We start from the raw sequence: 19,496 nt of genomic DNA on the forward strand, positions 1-19,496 counted from the left end.
TCATCACACTCAACACTAGGCACTTGTTACCTCCTTTGTAAGGAGCACACTAACCGCAGGTGCTTCCTCTGTCAATGTGGAGTTCCTAGGACAATCCAGCCCACCTGATCCCTAGAGTCCCAAGATAACGAGGCTGCTTGTTCGAGTGCCTGAAGTTGGACAGCAGGATTCAAAGAAAGCACATCTCTGTGCTGGCTGCAGCTGGACCATGAGAGTTCTTGCTGCTAACTTGGAGTGCAAATACACAGCAACCATCAGCAGCTCTCTGCAAACAGCAACTGTTCGATGTGTCCTGAAGTGCCGGAGCACACAGCTGGGCATGCATTGCTGACACACTTGCTGTGTGTGAGCAATTAACAGTGGTGCTCGTAAAAAGGCCTCCTCAAGGCTGGCAGCTAGAGACGCACGCGCTGCAACTGTGGGAAGAAAAACAGTGCATACATTGAGATCTGGCAGCACACCTTGCACATCTGAAAAACTCTCCAGCCTCAAGGCTCCTCCCTTCTGTTACAGCATCCCACTGACTGCTGTCGTCAAAGGTCACCAGATGCTTCTTCCATAACATTCAGTGAGTAATCAAGGGAGCAGGATGGGAGCAGAGACACAGGGATGGTGAAGGATACAGAAACAGTTAAAGACCTCAGGGATCAATAAGCCTGTTTCAAAGCGAGGACTGCAAGATGCTATTTAAATGACTGTTGCTTTATGGAGAGGTTTAAATTCTGCCTGTGGTGACCTACACTGATACCACCATAGAGTTCTGTACAACCCCCTCTTCCTGTGCCAGCCAGCTGCTGCGTGCTGCACCCAGCCCTCTGCAGCGTGCTGGCACCGCCGGTGGGTGCTGGAGCATTCGCAGTGCCTCGGCGAGGCTCCCTGGGCCCCGGGAGGTTCGCGTTTGTTTCCCATTAGTGTCTTGCCATCAAGAAAACCACCAGCAATTGATTTATCTGCGGTCAGGATAGAGCGTCATTTATCTGCATCATTTCAGTATTAAAACTGAGTATGAAGATTTTTTTGCTGCAGTCAGTAACTGAACCCTTCCATAATACACACCATGACCAGCATGAGAATGGGTCACAGTAACAAAACCCGTTGACAATGCCCAGCTGTATTGAAGCTGGGAAAAAGTACAGGAGCAGGATCCATGCTTGTGAGTGATCAACTGGTCAGCTACAAGGCTGTTTGTGACTTCAAGAGAACACTAAAGATGCGCTTTCTAAAGAACATTAAGGAACTCTGTTGGCTGAGAAAGGAAGATCATGAGGATGCGTCATCAGGCTTTCATCACTTGGTGTGCAGTTTGCCTCGTGTTTTTTCTGCCGTTTTTCTGCGGGATGAAGGAACAATGACCCCCTTGCAGGATGAGCTGCTGTTGCTCCCCCACAGGGGCAGCATTTCTGGGACCACACTGAGGAGCCTGTGCCCGGCTGTGGCAGCTCAGACCCTGGATCCCAGCGCTGGGGTGGGAGCAGCCACGGCAGGCAGGCACCACAGCCAGCCTGGGGCGTGCAGCCAGCACCTCCCGCCACTCAAAGCACAACTCGACTTTTTCCTCCTGAGAAGAAAGCCAAGGGCATTATTTTTCTTAATGTCCTTCAAATTCAGACAGAAAACCTGACCCTTGTCTTGAAGAAGCTTTTTCTGATGAGTGTTTCAATGAGAAATGGGAAGAAGCCAAGGAAACAGTGTCCTGCCAGCAGGAATGTGCGGCAGGAGGCAGGTGGATCAGCTGCTGGCTCATGGCAGGGAACGGGCTGTGCCATGGCCTGTCCTGTGGCAGGGCAGCCAGCCTGGTCCCTCGGGGAAGGTGCTGATGGGACCACGGTAACAGTGCAATGTGAGGAAACAAAACAAGACAGAATAAGCAAATAAGACTCAAGCTAGACGACAAAGAAATAATTTATTTCCAGGTCCCAGAAAGACCTTGAAAAAATAACAAGGGTGAAGAAACCAACCTTCTAATTTCATTTGGGTAGAGAAAGAAAACCAAAGTGACTCCATCAGACATTGTGGCAGCTGCCAGCTCCTCCTGCCGGGTGCGGGTGGGCAGGGAGTGTGAGGCAGCACTGTGTGGAGCAGCTGGCTCGCTTAGCACTGCGCTCCTCCCGTATTTACACGTGGGACAAATTAAAACGCAAACATGCGTGCATGCGCCCTGGAGAGGACTGGCTGGTTGGGGACGGGGAATAACCCGGTGGGAGGGTTGCTAAACATGTACCCTGTCAGACCCCATCTCCTAAGGACAGAGCCCTGCTATTGCACAACACTTTTGCTAGAGGAAGGGCCAGCTTTGGAGGGGCTCGGGCACAGCTCTTCAGCCCAGAGGGAAAACACGAACACGTTCCTGAGGAAAGAGAGGGCTTTCTTCATCCTCCTGCTCCGGGGTGCAGGGTATAACCTGCCCGAGGTGGCATGGCCAGTGCCGGCACCCAAGGGCCAGTGTGAAGCAGCCTGTTGGCCCCGCTGCCCCCCCAGCATCATCACAGTGAACCAGCAGCACGCTGGGGCGCAGGTGCCAGCAGTGGGTGCCTGCTGCCTCACTGGGGGGAAATGGAGAGACCCTGAGAAGCGAGAAGCTCCTGGTCCCAGCGTGAAAGCCAAGTTGCAGCTCCCTTGTGGGCAGACGTGGTGGCAGTGGGCAGGAGCAGCCAAGGGCAGGAGCAGTGGCAAAGACCTGTCCTGCCCCTCTCCACTGTCAGGTCGCGTGCTGCAGCCAAAGGACCAACACGAGCAGCCGGGAAGCAAAACACAGTAAAAAAATGAACACGCATGTACATTTACAGTTAAACCTCCAAGGAGAGAAAACACTGTCTGTGGCTAAACTAAAAGGACAAACCCAATGACAAGCCCAGGATATGTCAGGCCTTGGAAGACCTTATCAGTTTCCTATTAATAATATAAATGACATCTTTTTTTCTAACTTCAACAGATAAGGAGCTGCACTAGCCAGCATGGCCTGAGAAGCTGCCCAAGGGTGTTGCTCAATGGAGTTGCTGAATTTATCGTGGGGAAAGTCAGGAGGCTGGAAAGGCGCAGGGCACTGAGCACTTCCCTCCAGCATCATCTGCAGCCTGCATCCCACCAGCCGCCTCCTGACCTGCCTCCCGAAACCAGAGATTTTGTGCTAAGGCAGCCCCACTGTGGGAGCTCATGCTGGTTTCTGGCAGGGCAATGCGCCAGGGTTGGGACATCCCAGGCACCTCGAGGTGTCACAGACCCACTGCCCAGCCTGTGGCAACCAGCTTGGCCACACACCAGCACCAGCAGGATCTGGCTTTACGTGCATGTCCTGGGAATGGCCTTTCTATCACCAATGGTGATGCTTTGCTGTCAGCTGGGTGTATGCAGGAATTATCCCTCCAAATCAGGAGGCTGGGGTTCTCTCGCACCCTGCAGCATGGTCCTTTAGATGGGACGCAGCTCTCTCCTACCACTGAAGGCCGGGGAGCACCAAAGTCCTGCCCTCTGCCCTGCACAGTTCATGCCGTTTGGTAGGAAGCCAGTGCTGCGCTGAGCACCCTGCAGACCCCAGCCCAGCCGAGGGGCTGGCGGAGCCAACCTGGGGAGTGCCCCTCCATGCCCCTCCAATGGTGCTTCACAGCACCACAGCCGCTCTGTGGCTCTGGCCAGAGCACCGTGCCTCAGTGGCAGGCGGAACACCCCCATCTGTCACTGGGGCCCGTGGGGCACACCGGGACCTTGTAGACAATATCTGCTCTGCAGGGAAGGAGAAAGCCCCTTCAGATCACAAGCATCTTTGATGAGTACAAGAAAGGTCTAAGAACGGAGAGGCGAAGCAATTGCAGCTTAGAGACAAAGTGAGTTTTGAAGGGAACTCTAGTGCAGCAGTTGCTCTGTGCAGGACGTGACCTTGGAGCCCATATCCAGCCATGCCAGCAGCTGGGCACTGCCGAGGAGCCCGCACACAGAGCAGAGGGCTCCAAAGAGTGACAGAACTTAAGGGGGAAAAAGCTGAACAGAAGTTAAAAGCCTGCTTCCCTTTCCAAGGAAAGCTCTTAAAGAAATCAAAGCACTTCAGATGCTCTGACTCAAGTGACAAAAACAATTTAGACAACAAAAGGCTCCCGGTTTGCTCTTTCTGTCCTGATCAGGGCTCACTGAACACATCAATTTAAATGATAATCTGTGGGGAAGAAGCCCCCTCCAAACTCTCTTGAATTAGATTTTCTCTTTCTTAAATTAATGCACAGTGCTTTAATGGAGACTGGTATTAAGGAGATGATGATGGCCGCAGTGGCTCCTATGGGTGCTCCAGCCTCACTGCATGGATGCCGAGGTGCCCGGGGCAGGAGACAGCTGCGGAGGAGCACGCTGCCTGATGCCCCTCAGCCCCCCCAACAGCCTCCCTGCAGCAGCTGTGGAGCCTGGATGGGGGCACACACTGTCCCCACGTGCCACAGAGCCCAGGTCCAGGAGGTGCCAGGAGCCTCGTGGGGGCTGGGTGGGACGGCTAGGACTCCTCACTGTCTTCCTCACCCCTGCGCCCTGCATACAGTGCTGCCAGCTGCCGGAAACGTGGCCCCCAGGCCCCCAGGTAGGAGAAGTCCTGCTCTGAGCTGCTGGACCAGGTGTTGATGGAGCTCAGGGAAGGCACGGGGGAGTCCGAGCCCTCGAAGGCATAGGTCTGGAACGAGTCATAGGGTGGCACAGAGAGGTCCTCATCTGCCTGTTCCACCTTCCTGCAGATATAGTCTCTGAACATGGAGAAGTCCAGGTCTGGGCTCTGCACCCACTGTGGGAGGGCATGGAGCTCAGAGGCCGAGTTTCCACTTAGGCCCCCCTCTCCTGGCCCCCCACCCCCATCGCCACCTTTGATCTCACTGAAGTCGTAGAGACTGCGCAGGGCTGACATGTCATATGCCTCTGTGTCCTGCTCGCCACCCCCTTCATCGTTGTATTTGATGACATTGTCCCTCATGTCCTCGTCATCCTCGGATGTCAGGTGGCTTTTGTGGTGCCGCTTCAGCGTGAGGATCAGAAGGACCAGCACTGGGAAAGGAAGAGACGGTCAGACGGGCGCAGGGGCTCGTGCAACTGTGCTTCTGTGGGGGTGAGGACAGCCCGTGCGTGGCAGCAGGGTGCAAAGGCACAGTGCCCTCTGGCACAGGGATCCCCACAGCCAAGACTGCCGGCATGCCAGCTGGTTCCTATTAGCCAGGCTCATCAAGTAGCAGCTGTGCTGTGTCACTGGCTTGGAGAGAGGTTTGCCCAGGCTCCAGTGCAGACTAGGAGCTCCCCTTCCCATGCAGCGTGACCGTTGAGACAGGAGGGACAGAAGGATGAACGCTTGGCTGGACAGACAAATGGATGGATTCTGCAGAAGATGAGTAGGAAAAGGGGTGCATGAATCAGCAGCAGCCAAATGTTGGGAGGGTGAATGTGGAGCAGATGGCACAGAGCCTGAGCAATGAGCCGCAGCTGTGTCCTGGATCATCATCCATTCATCCCATCACCTTTAAAGCACCGATGTGCACTTCATTCGTTTGGGCAATTAAGCAGAAATTTGTTTGCACTGCGTTGGAAAACGAAACCAGTGTAAAGTGCACCCTGTGGGAAAGGGTTTTCTAAACGGAGACACAACAGGAGATGGGGAGCAGAGATGTACCAAGGACAGGAGACTTCACTGAACAACATGATGGCTTCCACAGATATCCAGACAGCCCTCAGGAGCTCGCTGTGAGCCAGCACGGGTGCCCAAGGGCTTTCAGCAGCAGCATCCATTAGCTGCCCTATGCTAAACCTGAGGGCACTGCAATGCCCCTCTCTCTGAGCCCCTTCCCACATGTGCACAAGCCCACGTTTCCTCTGCACCTTGACACTGTGCTGTGGTAGCCCAGCACAAGCTTGTGCCAGCATGTCAGTGGCAGCCCGCAGCTTTCCCAGGGTGCAGGTCCTGGCCTGGGCAACACTCTGCTTTGCCCGCCCCCCCGGCTCTGCATCCTATCCACATGTTCATGCACACTCTAATGCTGACCCCCACTAGCCTTCCAAGGTAAAAGCACAACTGCGCACCCCACACCTGCTGCCCTTGGCCACCACGCCGGGACACACATGTGCCCCATCTGCTGCAAGACTCCTGCAGTGGGCACAGCACAGCAGCCAGTGAGCAGCTCTTGGCTCCTGCCCATCAAGGTAGGGAGCAAGCCAGCAGCTCTCCACCTCCACTGGGCAGCAGCACACCTGCCTGCACACAGGGAGCCCCGCTCTGGCTGCCCTGCTGCACCCAGCGCCCAAGAACTGGGGCAAACACGGGAACTTCCCCAAACAAACACGGAAGCTTCCCCAAACATGGGAGCTTCCCTGATGATCCCCCACTGGCAGGGCACCAGGCTTCCTGCCCGCCACGCTGCAGCTACCAGCAAGGGCACAGGCAGTAGAGAGGCCAACACTGTGCCCACAGCAACTGCCTGCGCTCGTCTGTGTGATGCTGGATGGAGGAGATGGGACAGGACAGGAGGCCAGGGGACAGGCAGGCACTCACCAACCAGAATGAGGATGCACACCAGCAGCGCAATGAGGGCGCCAGGGCTCAGTGTAGCTGACACAACGTAGGCTGTGCTGTTGCAGGACTGGATGGCCCCATTGCTGTCACAGCCACAGATGCGGATGGTCAGGGTCCCTGTGCTGCTGAGGGCCGGAGGGCCGCTGTCCACCACCAAAATGGGGAGCAGGTACACGTCCTGCTCCTGGCGATTGAAGCCCATTCTCTGTGTGTGCACGGCAGCTGTGTTGTCTGCAGAGAACAAGTAAACCCACAGCAAAGTCACTTTCACAGCAGAGCCAGCAGGACTCGCCATGAGCTCCTCCACGCTCAAGATGAACAGCAGTTGTTCATGCACCAACCCTAGCAACCACCCGAAGAGGGGACAGGATTTCCCTCCTGTCTGTCACAGGGGAGCAGGGAGCACCGGAGGCGGCCAGCTCCACTCCAGCACATGCACCTTCACTGGGTATCTCGGGGCCTGCCCAGCATCTCACCCACCAGCATGCCCAGGGCACAGCAAACCCAACACAGGAGCAGGAGCACATGAGTGTCTGAGCTGTGCTGACAAACAAACCAGTCAGAGAAGAGAGAGGGGGGAGAAAACCTCCCAGAAGACCCTCTGAGAGTGGCACAGAGCAGGAATCAGGATAAAAATTAGTTGCTGACACGGACACCAGCATGGACGGGGGTCTTCAGGTGGCACTGAACCTGCAAGAGCAGTTACTGTTTCCAAACCCAAGCACCAGGGTCCTGCCTCAGCTGGAGGGCCAAACATCCCTAGGACCCTTTTAACATCTGAAGGAGCAGGCAGAGCTCCTTCCAAGTCTCCCAGCTGAGCCAGCTGTACTCCTCCCCATCTGCTCAAACCCTGGTGTTTCAGGGACTCAGCCGGCAGACCATAACCCATCACAATCCCATTAACACAGCCACTTCATGGGACCCTCCAGGGTCCCGGTGTCAGAGATGAACCCAAGCAGCAGCTGCGCCCAGAAGACCTGGAGCAGGGAAGGTAGGAACAGGGACTGAAAATCTGCTCAGCTCACTGCTCATGTGCACTACTCGCTGCCAGCCAGCAGCAGAGTGGGCAGGACAGGACTGAATCGTAGCTGAACAACTGTGGCCAGATGTCAGAAGTTGCTGCTGACTGTCTGCAGTCTTTATCTAATAAAACGTAGATTGGCCGGCTCACAGCAAGGTGCTGCTGTCTACAGATTCTCTCCTCATTGCACCTGATTTATGTTGGACTGGTCCCTTTCCGTATCAATCAGCTATTCGATCGGAAAAGACATCTATTCTAATTCTGGCTCTTGGGCTGCCTGCCACCACGGAAATTGCCGTGTTGGATCAGGTGCTGCATGGGAGTGCACGGGGCATGGTGAGGACAAGAGGTGAGCCAGGAACAGAGCAGAGGGGCAGTTCCAGGCTGAGCTAGCTGCAGGACTGGGGCAATCCAGCGGCTAGATGGAAGTGGGGCAGATCCCAGAGGCACTGTGCAGCAGCCAGGGCAGAGCACAGAGCCAGCCTACCCCCACAGCTGCTCAGGGCTGCAGGCAACACAGTTCGGGCAGAGTCTGGCAGGACCCCAGTGCTGAGCCCTCACCCAGCTCTGCCAGTACAAACTGGTAGAGGCACAGGTGACCTGGCCGCAGGACTGCAGCAGCCAACTTCAGCAAAGACCAAGCGAGGGCATTCAGGGCAGCCTGGAAGAGCCTGTGCCCCCCATGCTGAGTGTCAGAAGCCCACCCAATATGTGCTGGAGCCGAGCACACTCGGTGCAGCAAGAGTGAGGAAGATGGGCTGTCTGTGCCCAGCAGGGAGGCAACAGTGCACGAGCTTGTGCCCAGAACAGCACTCAGCTCTCATGGTGCTAAATACCGGATTGTTGCTTCTTACCATCAGGTTTCTGGACTCAGCCTACCAGAGTTTTCTTGCATTGCCAGAATATGGCCATGTTGCTGGGGAGAGCAGAGCCTTTGGGACTGGGGAGCACTGGGATTCCAGCATAAACAACACAGGGAAAAAGTAATCTCTTCCAGTTCACCGGAGAGCGCAGGTCTGCCTTGGAGAGCTCAAAGTGGGAAAGGCAAGGACACCAGAGAGACCACACCAGCCAACATTTGGAGGCTGCACTGAATGCCACAATGGTGATATTCAAAACCAGATCTTATTCATGTACACAGAACTGTGCTGCAGGTCACTAGAAAAAAATCTCTTCCTTTGGATGTAGCATCTTTTATCCATTAAGAGAATTTTCCAGGTAACCTCACTCATCCCAGCTTGCAGCAGCAGACTTCAGGCAGGCAACATCCTCAGGAACACAGAGCAGAAGACAGCAACAAGGCACATGCTTGTACAAGTTGATCTGGGGACAGTCTGCAGATACTGCATGCAATAGCAGCGCTCTGCCTGCAAGGCTTCAGCACCCAGCACTGACCCACGCTTCGAGTCAGATGTGATCCCAGTGCTGCTGTGTCACCAACCCATGGAAGGGATTGCCCACAGCAGACAGCACCATCTTTCTGCACCACACACATTGCCTAGCTTCTCTGTACACGAGGCAGGTACCATCGACCCTCTGCCTGAGCAGCCGCCTGGTCCTGCAGGACACCTACCACCACGGCTGAGACTCCTGGAGCAGCACATGGCACCAGCACAGAGGCAACTTGGCACAGCTGTCAGGAGCAGGGGAGCACCAGTCCCCGGGCAGCAGAGAGGCTGGAGCAAGCGTGACAGCCTGCCAGCAGCGGAGTCTGCCGAGAAGCTGCCTATTGCCTACCAGGGATGAGCTAGGAAAAATAATTGTTATGCTAATAATTTACACAAAGGTAACAAGATCTCCTTTGGTGCTGCACCCTCAGCTTGCTGCAGCATAGCACGGAGATAGAAATACATTAACAGCACCATCTGAGCAAGAGGCCAGAACTAACTCCCAGCTAGCCCAGCGAAACATAAGCCTCGGGCAACTGGATCTAGTGGACGTGAAGCCGCAGGACAAATGGGACAGACCAACTTGCTGTGAGTGAGCAAGGCTCTGGCGCTCAGCCCAGGAAGATCGCCTTCACTTTGCACACCAGTCAAGTACCCATCCTGAGCTTGTGGCTGGATCCTGGCTCGGAGGATGCCCATGCATACAGCCTTGCTCCTCCCCGTGCTGCCTGGCCCACCTCTGGCACAGGCTTGATGAATGCTGTGCTTGGGAGTGCTCCCAGCACCCGGGGGAGCCCCCCATTAGTGCTGTGTGAATGCAGGCGCAGCACCAGCTCCTCAACTCTCTCGAAACGCAGCAGAAAGCTGCCGACTCCCCTTCTGTTTACAGCCAGCTCCAGCTCCTGTTAGGGACCTGCCACAAGGCATGCTGTATTTTTAGAAACAATCTCTAGAAACCAAGGGGAAATACATGTGCACGTTGCAGAGAGGCAGCCACTAACTTCATCTCAGCTGAGACTGCCCAGACAGCGCGTTGCACTGCTGAGCCCCCTCACCTCCAAGTACGGGAAGGAGAAATATTTTCACTGCTGAACCCACAAAGCCAAAATAAAGCAGCCAGTACTTAAATATATTTATCAGCAGCACGACAAACAGCTTTGTTCTGAGAAACCTCAGCTCAGGAAGGGGCTGAGGTCTTGCTCTGCAACCCAAAACTCGGTGCTAGGGAGAGGGACAAAAATCACAACTACAAAACACTATTTCAAACATCATGAAATTACATTTGCTGTCTCAAATGGGCTGACATAAGCGCTTCCTACAGAAGAAAGATCTGCAGAAATCTCACACCTGCACCTGTGACATTGCTCACCAAGGTTGGACACCAGACCGCAGGCTGGCAGAGCGGCCCCCTCCAGGCACTGAGACAGCTCCCACCTCCCACGCACCATGCCCACGGATCCCCAGGCTCCCTGGACAACTGTTTTCTCTGTTGGGTGTTTACACCCGTTATTTGCAAACTTCTGTATTCCCTTCCAAGAAAGATATTCCAGAAAAAACAGTGCTGCTGCCATGCAATGTAGTCTATTTGACCACAGAAGTGAAGAAAATTTTGCCCAGATCTGGGAAAAAGTATCTTAGAAAATGCATCCAAAGCAACCTCCTACAAAACAATGTAATTTGTCTTGGTAGAGTTGTTTCTTTACATGCAGCTGGCCCAAAGCAGTCACTTCAGGATGTATATCTTGGCGTAGATTTGTTTGTATTGGCACAGTCTGAGTCCTTGCAAAGAAAAGCTAGACAGGCCCAACCCTGCAGCCTCTTGTGTCTCTTCTTCTGTAGCAGCTTTCTGCTAAGTCCATTCTTGGGGTCACGAGGTTGAGGAGCAGTGTTTCCCAGGAGGTAGCACTGAAATTTGAGCAGACAATAATCCCCAGCTTTCCTGCATACATGAGTTTGGTTCTCTACGCTTGGGTTTTCCTGCCCAGTCCTCGTCAGGCTGCACTTTGTGCTCAGTCACACCACTCTAAAGGTGGTGCCATGTGCTCTTTGAAGCCCTGAGGCAAACCATTTACTATCCTTGCCATCTTGCTACACAAACTGGCATATCCTCTGAAGGGTTCCTATGCCACCCTCTCCCTGACCACACAGTGATGCTCTCTTGTGCCGCATCATACTACCTTGTGCAATGGACAGGAGATGGCATCTCTGCCGGCTTGAGGAGCAAGTCACCAGACAAGGCAGAAGCCAACACGAGTTGAGTGTGCAGGGACCCATCAATACTGCCATAGGAGGAAAGTTTAGGAATTAAATATACTCTGGTGGTAGTGTAACATCACTAGGAATAATAAAATAATTAAGTCTCTCAGACTCCCTCTCGAAAGAGGCTCTTGGCAGCTTCAAAGACAGACTAATAAACACTTCTCATAACTCAAATGGCAGAAGGCAGCCAGCTACGTCCAGTCTGGATTTCAGGATCCCTGCCCTCTCCCACACTCCCTTCCCCTTCCCCAGCACCTGTTCCGTAGCACCAGTGCCCGGGCACACCAGCTCCAGGAGGTGCACGCAGCTCCTGGCCAGGCCCATGGCCACGCTGCTGCTGGAGCTGCCCAAAAGCAGCAGATCCCTCCTCCAGCCCCAGGTGGGTGCAGTTGGTAGGAGACGTATTTTTCCCTTTTGCTTCTTCCTTCTCTCAAGTTCTCCGGGTGCCAGGCTGCAGCACCACTGCTGCTCATTTGCCTTTTGCTCAGCCCCTGCAGAGATTCGACGCTCTTTTTCATGCCCCCCGTCTCCTCCCTCAAAAAAAGAACAGCATCTGCACTGCTCGTGCCGAGAACAGCATCCCTGCGGGGCTGGAGACCGCTTCCTCTGTCCTAAGGCAATCCTTGAATCCTAACATTTTGCTTTTGATTGTTATGATTTTCAGATCTTCTATCACCCATTACATGCTCCTAATGAGACCTGCAGAGAGTTCAGACATCTGCTTGCCTAGCCCTTGAGCACCGGAGTCAGTAGCTCCATGTGTCACTCCATATTAGCCAGCACCCCTTCCAGGTTGATGGGCTTGGATGCTTTCTACCATCCCTTCCAACACAATTAGCATTTCTTGGAGAACACGATTTAAGGCTTTAATTGCCTTTGATTTTGATCCTTCTGTGATCAATTTTCTCAGGCCAGAAAGACTAAGCAAAAGGCGAGTTCAGAGGCAGAGGATGGTGAATGCCTTTGGAATGGCACCAGTTGGACCCAGGTGAGGTCAGCTTTTCCAATTCTCTATCTTCCTTCAGGCACTTCATATGCTGGGCATCTTCCTTCTGAATTGCAGCCACTGTTACCACACATGACATTTATTCCTTGTTTGATGAATTAGGAATTGCTTGAGCACTCCCTTAGACAGCACAAAAGCAAGTAAGAAGAGATACCAGTAGGAAACGGCACTGTGTCTGAAAGTCTGGTTCCTGCGAACCAGCTGTAATTCGGCTAACGCAGTCTCCTGCACGGTCACCTTTTGCTCTTGTATCTCTGGCCTGAATCATCAGAGCCGAGGCAGCTCCACATGCAACTGGGAGCTGGCAAGCAGGGCTGCGGGTGTTACCTGCAGGCACGTGCAAGGTCTGTCCCCACTCGGTACAGCTTTGGCTGCAGTGGGGCCTGACCCAGCAGGGTTCAGGCAAGTAGCACCATCGTAACTGTATCGTGGCAGCATCAGACCTGCCATGTGCCCACTTACTAGCAGGTACTCCACAAGCTTATCTGATGGACAGGCTGCCCCATTAACCACCTTGGGCTTTTCTCAAAACCCTCGCAGGCTTCCTCCATGCTGCCCACAAGGAGCCCTAGAAGAGCCCAGGCAGTGTTCAGCGTCTTCTACCCTCCTGTGCTACCCTGCCTGGCTCTGCTCCCACCTGTGTGACAGGGCTCTGCATTTTACCATTTAATCGGCTCTCTTTCTGCTTCCCCAGCCTCCTGCAGGGTCCCTTCTGCCTGCAAGGTGCCTGCCCCAGCAGCCCCCCTGCAACAGCCCCCCTGCGCTGCAGCCAGCTCGGAGCCTCGGACACCTTGTGGCTAAGTCACTGCTGGCTGTAGCCATCCTGCCTGACCAACTGGAGCGAGAACGTTCTTGAGCAGACGCTGGTCCCTGCCATGCTAAGGACAAATCACTCTTCTGAGGTGGCTTTCTGCTGCCTTGTAGGAGCCGAGGGAGGTGGGTGCAAAGCAGAAGAGAGAAGGATTTAAGCAAGAGCTTAGCGAATCCATCTGTGCTGACATCCATCAGTGTCACTCCTTGGCTGCAAAAGCAGTATTTATAAATCACGTTTCAAAACTGGCTACAAATTTGTACAAAGAAACAGATGGGCTGGTGGTAGCAGTTTGTCACCACTGATATTTATATGGAGGAGTAGAGACAAGTGCAAGAGGGGTGAACACACGAAAGGAAGGCAAGGGGGGACAAAGGAGGATGCAGCAAGGGAACCCTTGAGAGCAGGGAGCGAAGGTGAGCACACCCAGTGCGCTCAGTGGACTGAAGAAGCAGGTATGGGAGGAGAAATCAAAGGAGAGAAGATGGCACTAAAACACACACACATTAGGAGTGAGGGGTGCCTCCATCTGCACAGGCAGCTGCTTCCCCTTGCTGTGGGAGACTGCATTGCTTCGCAATTGGGAGGGTCTCCAAACAAACTGGGAATAACCCTGCAGCAACAGCATTTGTTTTCCCGAGAGCAGAAGGTGGGAGGCAATGCCAGCTTTTACTCATTTTATGCAGTGTTGTACCACATGCAAAGTTTGTGGGATTGTTTAGCATGAAGGATTACCCCGTGCAACAAGAGCCTCACCCACTCAAGAGAGCAGCAGCTCTGGAGGAGGCGGGAGCACAGGAGCCTGTGCCCTGCACCCTCCTGCAATGCCAGCTTTTGGGTCATTGCTGGTGAACCCTGGCTGCCCGAACAGGGGATGCTTGATTGATCCACACACAGCACCTGACAGTGAAGCAGCACCTGATAAACTCCAGACCAGCTGAGCAGCAGTGATGGCTCTGGGATCACAACCCAGCCGTGGCAGACATCCCAGCTCAGGGCAGGGAGTGGGAGTGCAACCCCAGGCCCCTCGGAGCTTCTGGAGGGGTCTAGGTAGGGATGGACGCCAGGGTGCAACTCAGCACGCTCAAGGACATTTTGATAAATCCCTTCAGAGAAAGTGAAGGAAGTTAATCACTGGATGTGGGGCAAAATCTTGCAGAGGATTAAAGCTTGCTTACATGATAAGAAGCAAAGGTCTTGTGAGCAGCTGCCCCATGAGTGCAGGGGGAGGGACTCAGGTCAGAGACAGCTGCACTCTTTAGGACACAAAGCAACATCAGTCCTTCTACAATTATAACTGAAGCTTTTTGTTGAAAGTTCCATTTTGTCTATCCCTAATAATGCTGAGCCAAACTGAGCAAGCAGGATCTTACGTCAGCAGAAGGCTCCTCTGATAAGCTCAGAACAAACTAAATCAGACTTTTGACAGACAAGGCTGCAAAAACAGAGAAGAAAAAAAAATGTAAAAGAACCCCCAAAACAAAGGAAGCATTTCAGTGTGGTCTGCTGGCTTCCATCTGGGCTGGCTTCTATCTGGGCCGGCCCCTTTGACAAGTAAGTGCACATCTGGCTGGAGAAGGTCCCAGTTTCTACATGGGTCCCTGCTGTACTTACCACTGCAGTCAGCACCTAAATTCAACCAAAACACCAATAAAAAATACAAAGCGGCCTGGTAAGTACCTTTCTGGATTGTTAATGTCCACACAAACGCAGCCTGACCTTGCAGTCTGCAAAGCCAAACAGTAGCCAGGGCTCAGCCATCAAAACCTGTGTTGCACCTCACTGGTTACAGCAGCAGGTGACGGTTGAGGCATCGGGACCGGCTCAGCCCAGAGGCACAAAGAACCCAAGAGCTTCCCAGAGGAACAGAAGGGCCCTGCCTGGCTGCATTTCCCAAAGGACTGGATAAACCTTAGGAAATGCAGAGGACGCGTGCTCCTAAGCCACCATCTGGCTCCGCTGGCCAGGTCCCAGAGGATCCACCACAGCTGAGGGCTGGCTGTTGCACGGCCCCACTGCCTTCTGAGCTGCTCCCATGTGCCAGGGGCTGCCCACCCGCACAGTAGCCCCAGGATGACCCCTGCTCCAGGATTTACCTTGAACAAGGATAAATCATAATGCTCAACAGAGGAACGTGTTCATCTGTAAATCCACATCATCTCCTTGCCTGCAGGCAAGTTAGAGATTTCGCATCAAGACAGGGACTGAAAACCCTGGAAACACTGAAGGCTAACCAGACAGCACAAGAAGAGCTCTGGACTTGTCTGTAGCAGAGAAGAAAGTGACAGAGCCTCCCTGAGGAAATCCAAACCGCTATCTGACCAGCCCCCCCATTTCAGGTTGGCAAGGAGCCTTGCAGAGTGCCCAAAGCACCCCGAGCTCCACCTGGCACAGATGGACCATAAGCCCACAGCCCCGCAGCCAGCTGTGCCACTCAGCCAGGAGGCTGCAGCACTGGGAAGGGTGCGGCAGGGCTTACCCTTAATATCCAGCAGAGAAAAATGGTGGTTGTTGGCTTCAGGTGCCAGAGTGAAGTAGAAATGATGGCCACTCTGAGGCTCATCGCGGTCCACGACGCTTATTGTCTGGATCAGCTGTGGGGAGAAAGCCAAGGTGAGATCAGTGCTGCCTCCTCAGCCTCCCCCACCAGCCCTGCTCACAGGGTCCGGTCCAGCAAAGCATCACTGGGTTCTGCCACAGAAAGGGATGAGCCTTTGCCCCTGTAGATGGGCTTAGCTGTAGGACACCAACGAAGTTGTTCCCAGTGTGACAGCAACTGCACAGGAAGATATTCAGGCAGAAGGGGAAGGATGGCTGGCTGGTACTGGTCCAGAGCACTGCTCAAGGCACAAGACTGCTGCAGGCACTGACCAAAACCCGGGAGAAGGGCTGGGGGACACCTGCTACCTGGCCTGGCTTGGCATCCTCGCACACTGCAGCTTCATAGGGGGTGGCGAGCTCAGGTGGATTGTCATTGACGTCCAGGATACGGATACGGAGAGAGGCTCTTGACACCTGTGAGTGATTATCTGAAACGAAAAAGGAAGCAGAGCTTCAGCAGGAAGTGCCATGTGCTGCTAGCAGGGAGCAAACCCTCCACGTCCCTGCCGCCCAGAGCCCAGCACAGCTGCTGCCAGCGCAGAGGGTCACGCAGCACCGCACCTCTGCCTGCCCATGGCACAGACTGGCGCTGCAGGCCGGCGGTGCCCACAGAGCATCGCTCAGCCCTGCCCCACCTGTTTTCCAGTGAAGAAACCCAACTGCTGGGCTGTGTTCCAAGGACTCCCAAAATGCTGCTGTTGGCCTGATCCACCCCTGGAAAGCCCCCAAGCAAGTCCCCACATAAAGGCCACGCCGCTGATGAGCATCTGTGCTGCAGCCAGACAGCACTGAGAGGGGACAAGCAAACTCAGATGCGAGAACATCACAGCCTGGCTTGGATCCTGACCCTCACACCCCAGGAGCTAGCAGCAAGGCTAAGAGACGAGCGAGCAGAGCCAGGATGTGAAACGGGGGATCAACTAAGAGCAGCGGGCAGTGATGAAATCTGCCACATGCACCTCCACCACGCCCAGACAATCTGGGGTTGAACCCTCTCTGTCAAGGTGTGAGGCTCCTGCCCTGGGACCCGGGCCTCGCACACTGACACCGGCTTTTGCATTGCCAGCAGCAGCTTGAACCTGAACTAGCACCATCTGCCAGCCAGCACAGGGGGTCACATGGCAAGACCTAGGGCAACCCCTATAGCCCTGCCCTTGGCAGCCCGTGCCTCATGCGGGCAGCAGTCCAGGGGGGCTCGCAGCCCACCCCCCTCCCATGGGGCACACGGAGCCACCAGCTGCACTCGCCTGTGCTGTTCCAGGCTCACATGACACATGGGACAGGGATCACATTTACAGCTCCCTTCACTGCAGTGCTGCTCTACCCCACACACGCACCGCAAAGGTACATTGAGCCCTCGCTATAAAATTATAAATCACTCTGGAGGGCCTAATGTTTTCTGGAGCACCTCATGCGCTTCCAAACATAAGAACTCCCTCACACTCCATCTCCTTTGTTTTACCCAGAGGTTGCAACTGTGACAGACCCAATGCCTCTCTCCTTGCAGCTCTGCTGCCTGTTTGTCTATAAAATTAATGCTGGCCCCCGCAGATCAGGTGGGGGAGGACCCAGGGGAGAGATTTAGTGCTGCTCCATAATTAGCCAGGAACCTAAGCCCTCTCCCCAGAGCTGCCTTCACCCTGTTCTCCTGTTATCACTCCCTCTCACCCAGACCAGCTGCTCTGGTGATTAGATGCTTGTTTTCAGGGGAGGGAGGCAGAAGTCGTGACTAAAAGCCTGGAACTATGCGTTATTTTAAAAGCCGTGTTGGTGCAGTGAAATAAACTGCAACTGCTTTCAGGGGAGAGGAAGGGGGAGACAGCGGGGCAGGAAGGGATGTGCCTGATGCCCACCATGGCCACAAATGAGCAGGAGGAGAAAGGGTTCAATTTCTGAAAGAAGAAGGATGACAGCATCTCATCACCCTCTCTTCGGCGCACAGGAAGATGGATAACTATCCCTGCTGCTCAGCTCTGGAGCAAGCCGGCATTGCCCTGGAGGCACTGCCGAGAGAAAGATGAGGAAAAGCAGAAAGAGAAAGGAGAAAGAAGAGCCTGGGACCCCATTCCTTCTCTTTCCTAACTGCGATCGGGAGGAGTGGTTCCTCTCCCAATACCCCACAGTGCCCAAGCCGGCTGCTAGCAGGAGCTGGTGCCAGTGCTGCTGAACTCTACCCAGGACCTCTGGGCTTGGCATGTGCTGTGGAGGCTCTGCAGGGCCAGGCTGGGACACCTGGGCAACCCAGAGCACAGTAGTTTCCCTTCAAGATCACCTCTCTCAGCTGCATCAGGAGGGATGTGCTCAGCGTATTTAGAGATGGATGTAACCATAGGCCCATTCTCTTCCACAGCATCAGTGACCAGCTGCCAGGAGTGTTTTATGCTGTGCACGTGAGTGGGGTCATCCATGCGCCACTGCACAGTGCCAAGGACCCGCACTGACCCCTCTGCCAGAGCCATAACTAATGTCCCAGTCCCCTGAGCGCAGCTCAAAGCACAGTTGTCCTTTCTGAATGCACCCTGTCGTAAAGAAGCCCTCCTTTTTCCTCTTCCAAAATTGCTGAAGCCTGAGGCTCAGGCTTACTCCTGGCTCAGTGACAGGGTTAAAATTTGATGTCTCCAAGAACATAAAGGTTAGAAATGCAACCACTGCATCGTTGTCAGCTCTTCCAGTGAGGCACACATCGACTTCTTTTGGCCGTACCATGATCTATTTGAAGGTTCCTCAATTGCTTTCTTTATCAACCTCCCTCTTCCTTTGAGCCAGTACCTAGATTTAAGGGTGGAGAATATGAAAAATGGTTGGATGTATTTGAAACAAGTTATCTCCAAAACACCTCTGAAGTATGTTTTCTGTAACTGTGTGGCATAAACTGAATTTATGACGGTCAGAAGCCTGATTAAGATTGTTGGAGTACATCTGTGCTGACAGGCGTGATGCCCCTAACTAATGCAGACTTCACATCCACAAAGCTAAAAGCTCTGACCTGTGTTCCTCTGCATGGCACAGAAATACACACAGACGCCCCTACACATGCTCAGCAGTCATGTACTCCTGCCAGGCAGAGCAGCAGGCTGGGTGGATGAGGGCTGTCGAAGGCACAGCAGTGTGCCCCCGCAGGGCTCTGCCAAGCGGCACCTGGCCAGGGGATGGGGCGCAGGGCTGCACGTGCCAGGCTGAGCACAACTGGAGAGGGAAAAAAAAAGTAATCTTCCATTGCAGCATCTCTCCTCGGTAGCTGGAAAGCTCAGCTGACTGACATGCAAATTAGTTTAATTATTTCTTCTTCTAAAATAAATTATATTTTGCAGTGGCTGCAATATGTTGTGTCAGGCAAAATTACATTCAATATTTTTAAACTAATTGATGTCAGCCTTGAGAAAACCTGATTGACAGCAGCGAGGAAACTAGGCTGCTACCTAAACGCTTTCCTAAATTAAAATTAAACATGCCGTTTTTCTGCATTTCCTTCAGGAGTTGGAATGCTATTAATCTGAAAAGACTGAGGTAAGACATGGAAAACACACAGAACAAGGGGGACATGCTGGAAACACAGCAGCTGCAGTATGGGAGCTCCAGGCTGATGACTGGCAGCTGCCTTTGCCAACATGGGCTCCTTTATTTTGGAGCTGCTAGGGCCGGAGGACAGAGCTCTGCCCATCACCTCCATGCTGCAGCGTCTGCACTTTCCTCACTGCTACAAACAGTGCAGCTCAGGACAAGCAACAAGCACAGGCCAGACCCCTCTGTGCCGAGGTGCTGCTCGGTGGGACGGGCAGCAGCTATGGAGCAGGGGAAAGCCAGTCCTGCTGCACGGAGACACTGGAGACTGAGACTCAGATGCTCCAGCTGGATCTTCAGCCACATCCCAAAGTATTCTTTTC

At 53.9% G+C, this 19,496-nt stretch overlaps 1 protein-coding gene across 3 annotated transcripts in view; it reads right to left on the bottom strand.

Moving 5' to 3' along the window:
• Positions 1-1,884: 1,884 nt before the first annotated feature.
• The window catches only part of CDH22 (cadherin 22), an 85,995-nt gene continuing 68,383 nt past the window's right edge, over positions 1,885-19,496 (bottom strand). For 2 of the 3 annotated variants that reach the window (XM_056354951.1, XM_056354950.1), the window contains 4 exons: positions 15,919-16,040; positions 15,491-15,605; positions 6,506-6,757; positions 1,885-5,013 (listed from right to left, as the gene is read on the bottom strand). In XM_056354951.1, coding sequence (XP_056210926.1) covers positions 4,475-5,013; positions 6,506-6,757; positions 15,491-15,605; positions 15,919-16,040 — 1,028 coding nt within the window. In that variant the 3' untranslated portion in view covers positions 1,885-4,474. Of the gene's footprint in view, positions 5,339-6,505; positions 6,758-15,490; positions 15,606-15,918; positions 16,041-19,496 lie in introns of all 3 variants that reach the window. The other variant, XM_056354952.1, reaches the window with a different exon arrangement.

The sequence above is a fragment of the Falco biarmicus genome, chromosome 10 (assembly GCF_023638135.1).
Source record: "Falco biarmicus isolate bFalBia1 chromosome 10, bFalBia1.pri, whole genome shotgun sequence".
Lineage (NCBI taxonomy): Eukaryota > Metazoa > Chordata > Aves > Falconiformes > Falconidae > Falco > Falco biarmicus.